The sequence below is a fragment of the Pollicipes pollicipes genome, unplaced genomic scaffold (assembly GCF_011947565.3).
Source record: "Pollicipes pollicipes isolate AB1234 unplaced genomic scaffold, Ppol_2.1 Scaffold_6078;HRSCAF=7211_pilon_pilon_pilon, whole genome shotgun sequence".
Taxonomy (NCBI): Eukaryota; Metazoa; Arthropoda; class Thecostraca; order Pollicipedomorpha; family Pollicipedidae; genus Pollicipes; species Pollicipes pollicipes.
This window is the reverse complement of record NW_023596809.1, coordinates 1-5,787: the sequence shown is the minus strand read 5'-3', so window position 1 is coordinate 5,787 and position 5,787 is coordinate 1. Positions and strand designations below refer to the sequence as shown.

Sequence of the window (5,787 nt, the reverse complement as noted above, 5' to 3'; positions counted from 1 at the left end):
GATCAACTCACTGAAATGTGCTCACGAAGTGTGCGCTTTAAATTTCCCCTTTCGGGTTCAGGATAAATTAATTTGTTTTTAAACAACACACTCACACGATGACCTTGATTGACGTCTCGATCTTGCGTAGACGCAGCTTCTTGCCATGTGAAGCTGGGAAGCGCATCTTTAATGATCCGAAAGCATTTTCGACTATGACCCGTGTTTTCGAATGCCCGCTGTTGTACCTATTGGAAGCAAATGACATTTGCGTTTAGATTGCAGAATACCGGTTAAAATATAGACGCGTTTGCTTTAAGAATACGACTATGAACGAACATCTGTGAATAACGGCGATGCTTCATTTGTTATAAAGTATTTACGGGCAATGTTGATATATGATATAACGTGATGGTTGGATATCAAAGTCCAAAGTCCTTCTCTCGGCGTCTGTTGCCGGCAAAGCAATCGGAGTCATCAGCCAGGGGAGGCAGGGGTAGGCGCTGTCCCCCAGAAGCAGCCCACCTGGCATTGATTGGCCGCTCGCAAAACTGAAAAGAGGTCAACGTTTTTTAAAGTTATGCGCGGGCCATGTTTAGGCATTGCCACCACGTAGCGGTTGGCCCACGCGATACGGATACAGATATGTGGAAATGTTCCTCCAGGACACATCACAGACACTGGTGGCATACCAAAAAGAGGCGGCATATTTGAAATGTATGGGTGACGGCATATTTGGAATGTATGTATGGTTATTGTCGTAAAAAATATTTATAGCTGTACCTATGTACTGGCTCATGGCTTTTCTCATACTGGATTTTCTACTCATTATATGTCTACTATTGGCTTTTCTGCTAGTTATTGGCTTGTCTACTCATGGCTTTTCTACTACTCACAACTCCGGGAGGCCCAAGGTACGCATTACGCGGGCGTCATGGACTCGCCTGGTGGCGTGCGCTTCTGTTGCCAAGAATTGACGGTTCGATCCGGCATCAGCCATCAAGTTCAGGCTTGTTTGTCCTTTTCGGTTCACATACGCATTTTCTGGGCTGGCAGGCACCGTTACGCTAATATGCGTGCCGTCGGTGCATCCTAGAAGACATTGATGCGTCACCAGCTCACACCGTTGTACTGATGACATATGGCCACAAATGCAACCTCCAATGTAATGCAACATCGAGATGCGTAGCCCCCTGCCCCCGTCATAGGCGGATCCAGGGGGGAGGCACGGTTATGCCGCCCAAAAAACCTCTGAGAGTATGCTTTGCCCCCACAAAAAAAATTATTTCCAGAACTTTCGTCTACCTACTTTCTACTTTGCTTTACTACTTTCTACTTTCTACCTACTACCTACTTTCTACATTTTTTCTTTCGTCTACCTACAGAACTTTCGTCTACAGAACTTTCGTCTACCAGAAGTTTCGTCTACCTACCGTCTGTTTTAACTTTCACTGTTTTAACGGTTTTGTTTTAACTTCTGTTTAAGATTCAAAAGCATTTCGGTGCTTTTTTCGGTTTTGATGATGTCCCTACTAGGTACTCGCGAGAGGCACCACGCACTGGACCTCGGATCCCACACCAGCCAGCTGGCGACGAACGGTTGCCCCCCCAAAAAAACTCCAGGCTAGATCCGCCTCTGGCCCCCGTAGACATTGTAAAATCGATTGATGTTTGGAAGTGGGATGTCCCGTGTGCAGTTCAGAATGGGCCCTTAGCTTTCAATAATGTATTCTCTACGGCTCATCACAGGCCCTCTGCAGGCCAGAATGGGTCTCTGAAGGCTGTGCTGGGCACTTCAGAAAGGTCCTGTTCGGGGACCACAGAAATCTACGAGTTTCTGTCTTGAGAAACTGGCTACAAGTTGTCAAAACATGGCTGCTGTCCTCTACGGCTGTCCATTCACTTCCCCGAATCGGTAACTCATAAAGCAAAGAAGCAGTTTCGCCGCTGACGAAGCAGCAACGGTGAGCCTGTCTCCCGAGCTGGGAAAGATTAGGGTCAGAAAAAGCATGTTCGGAAGGCTTAATGCCCGGAAGATCTGTACGTGGAATACCCACACTTGGATTGCCCCCGCTCAGGAGACTTCGGAAGAACCTTCTACTGCTCCAGATGAGACCCTGAAAGGAGATGGGGCGAATAACGAATGTGGAGCGCATAACGCATCAACGCGCGCGTGTCGAGTACTATCTGAAGCTTTCGAATTTGTTGCTGCTTAAAATTCTGCAGCAAACACCTGTCTCTTGAAGAGCAGCCGATGAAATTCAGGCGCACGAAAACTGCCACGCACCATGGGTCAGTTTAAGAATTTGCAATTTTTGACGATGCTGTGCCAAGGCAGTATTGATGCATCTAAACTTTGGAGGCAGGTGCCTTCCCAGCGACCTAGAATGCCTACCAGCTCGTGAAATTTCACCTGCTCGGGGGAAACAATGTTGAAACGGATGGATAATCTTTGGGAGCTGAGTGGTCTTATTTGCCGGAAGGTACAGATGAGTCGAATAGGTTCGATTACGCACCAGTAGGAAACACCAGTAGATGTATATCTACCATAGCAGCATTCCGCTCCAGCCGCCGTGCTTGCCTCCGAGGAAATGTTCCTCAAGTATGCCCCAACCCCACCGACTATGGTGCTTGCCGTCGATGATGGCTGGCAAATAGACTTGGATCGAACTACCTGTATCCACATCTGCCTCCCCTTCAAGCTTCTAGTATGTTTTGTTGCACGTGAGCACCGTGCTCTGTATTTTGTCCGCAATGAACACGATTTTCTGCCGTTTCAGAATTCTTAACATGGATGCTTCATCAGATGTGACACCGCTGCATCAACACATCGAGCCATTCGACCCTGACTCGAGCTCGTGGGCAGAGTGGGAGGAGCGCCTAGAGCTGTTCTTCGATTACAGCGGCATCACTGACGAGAAGCAGAAAAAAGTCACATTTCTGGCGGCATGCGGCAGAAAGGCATACGCTTTTCTTCGCAGTTTGATTGCACCTCGGAAGCCGATGGACGTACCTCTTGCGGAGTTGCTTCTGGTTATGCAAGGTCAGGAGGATTCTGACCTTTCAGTCACCATCAGCCGGCGCAAGTTCGGCTCGTGTGTCCGTCGCGCTGGCCAACAAGTCGCTGACTACGCTGCTGTTCTCCGCCAAAATGCCAACGACTGCTGTTTTGGAGATACCCTCGGGGACAGGCTGCTGGAACAGCTCATCTTCGGAATAGCAGATGATCAAATGCAAAGAAGACTGTTGTCTGAGAAGAATCTAAGTTTCAGCAGCGCCGTTGCCATTTGCCGCACTATGGAGGCGTCCAACTCAGATGATGAAGTGACGACCAGTGATCATACATCCGAGATCACAACTCGGCCAAACTCGGAGAGCACCAACTGGGTAAGCTTACCCTGTTGACACAGCGCGTGGTCGCACCATCAGTGCTGCCGTTGTCAGTGAATGAAAATGCAATTTTTCATTTCTTTATGTCCGAACCTTTTCAATGAACGTAATTCTGGGATCAGAACCTATGCTCAGCAACGCGTGTAGCCATGATCTCGCCATCCGATGCAGAAATTTGTGGTCAATGACAGAATTTGGTGACAAAGCTCAACATGCCACAACACTGCGTACGTTCCGTCCTGAGGCCTCTTGTGCGGCTGCTTTCACACGCCGAAGGCAATCCAAGTCAGTGACAAATAGCGAGCGTATAAAGCGACACGACCCCACCCCACCATGGGTCAGTGAGTCGAAACACCGGCGCTCAAACCAACTGAGCAGTCGCCACGGGCTACTACTGTTTGCTATACTGCTCATCATATGCCGTACTTTTACAGCTGTAAGCTGAAGCCGAATCAGACCTTTGAACTCAGTTTAAGGGCTCTGCTGGCTGAGAACCAATAAATCTGCGTTTCGCCTCATATGATTAGTTCTGTGGGCTCGGCATTTGCTTGTAAAGTGTATTCCCAAAGCATGAAGAGGTTTTACGCTAAGCGTCCCCATTGCTGACAACGCCTTCGTTGGCATGCCAGGCAACGATTGCTTTAGGTTGAGTCTTAAAAATTACAATAAAAAATAAATGAAACGCACCTTCCGACGTCATTACCTGCAATAACTGTTATGCTAATGGTGGCACAAGGGTCATTCAATACCAACGACGTGTCAGGTTAAGTTTCCAAAACCGCCTTGTATTTAAAGTACGATTATCCCCGATGCTGAGTATGGTGGGGAAATCTTGGCTGGTACTGACCTGAGCCGCTGAGAAGGTAGATATGGGTGCGTCATTATTGTTTCATGTATCCGTCCTGGGAACCTGGGCATGGATGGCCCACTTCACGCCAGTGAAAACTGTGTTCCGCTTCGCCATGGTAACTCATTTCCAACGCGCCATTTTGCCCTTATGATGAACGTCTTGTGATGACTCTCTGCTTAGAACTTTGTACCATCGCGAGGATTAGGAGTTCTCAGAAATAAGCTTTCAACTGGTGGATTACGTAGCAGGCTAACCACAGGCAGGGCAAAAACAGGCGACGAGCTTTTCCGGCACGTTGTGAAATGCGGGGTTCCATGGGTGGTACGTTCCTTCCGCACAGACTGAATCTCCCTAAGACATTCAACACTAACTCTTCGTGATCAACATCGTCGAGCATCACCAAAATTTGACCTTCAAGGTTGTTGTTATTTCACGCTGGGAATAAGGTAATGTGACCGTTCATTGCCCCGTTAACATTCACAGTGGTATGTTTTGAATGAAACTTTTCGAGGGTGTTCCGACCAAATCTTCAACAAGCCATAATGTTTATTTTCACGCATGAGTCAAAGGACTTGCTGACATTTGTGTAGAAGTGGGCGGTATATGCAAGTAGGAAAACCGTAAAACATATTGTCAACACAAATCGGATGATAACTTCAGGCTACTCCTCTGCAAACGCAGCACCTTATATTTATCTACTGCATTGCAGACGCGTAATGAGAGCGAGATGGGGCTGGAGAGCCTGTCAGCCGAGCTGGACGCCTTGAGGAAGGCGTGTGCCAACTACAGTAACGAATTACTCCGAGTGAAGGCTGCATATGAGGAGTCTCAGCGGCAGCTCGCCTCCATCCGCTGCGAGAACAAGGTCCTGTCCGGCAAGAACGAGGTAGGCTCGCCGACCCATAGATTGATGTTGTCTGGTGTTCAAAAGCCTCAGGATCTGGTGAAGGGTTCATGCGAACGCCTGTCCTGATTTTGATAACTGTGAACTGCTGTAGCTGTGTGTCGGGCAGCTATGATCGGCGATCACGAAATGCCGTTGGAGGAAATATGCTGGTCTGCCGTTATGCTGCCGTTCTCTGCTGTTAACTATGACTTTCGCAAGTTCAACTTTGGCCCTATTGACGACAACCATCTTTAGCTAGAACAGCAGGAAACCGCATAACCGCAGCAATTAAAGCCAACGTCAAACGGATGGCACAGGCTGAGCTGCAATTAAATAATTTTATCTAGCTGATTTGCATCGGGCTTCTTTGCTACCCTCTCAATCTTCGTATTTTAGTTTAAGGGTACTTCGCCTGCCTGCATCATGCCCGGTGTGTATCGTACGCTGTACAATCTAGCACGTGGAACCGAGCAGTCATTCTTGCCAATAACTGACCCGTGCTGAAGATTGGGAGAGATTAGAGATTAAAAGATAAGGCGCTTCAAGAGATTAGAGCAGGACATCAACGAGCTGGAGACCGCCCTCAACACCGCCAATGCGTCGATTGCCGGAAAACAGGAGGCGGTGCGGCGCTACCAGGCCGAGATCGGCGAAACAACGGCGCGCCTGGAGGAGGAGGTCC

The 5,787-nt window shown here is 48.5% G+C and overlaps 1 protein-coding gene across 1 annotated transcript; it reads left to right on the top strand.

Annotated features, from left to right (window-relative positions):
* The first annotated feature begins 2,763 nt into the window (after positions 1-2,763).
* On the top strand, positions 2,764-5,710 carry LOC119105233 (uncharacterized). The gene is made up of 2 exons (XM_037228702.1): positions 2,764-3,366; positions 4,929-5,710. The coding sequence occupies exons 1-2, from the start codon at positions 2,770-2,772 to the stop codon at positions 5,190-5,192; spliced, it is 861 nt and encodes a 286-aa protein (XP_037084597.1). The 5' UTR covers positions 2,764-2,769; the 3' UTR covers positions 5,193-5,710.
* The last annotated feature ends 77 nt before the right edge of the window (positions 5,711-5,787 follow it).

What these genes read in the sequence shown, in the direction of transcription:
- LOC119105233 (XM_037228702.1), top strand. Translation starts at nt 2,770, where the DNA reads ATGGATGCTTCATCAGATGTGACACCGCTGCATCAACACATCGAGCCA. An exon ending in ACTCGGAGAGCACCAACTGG is followed by an intron (nt 3,367 to 4,928) that starts GTAAGCTTACCC and finishes ACTGCATTGCAG; the next exon opens with ACGCGTAATGAGAGCGAGAT.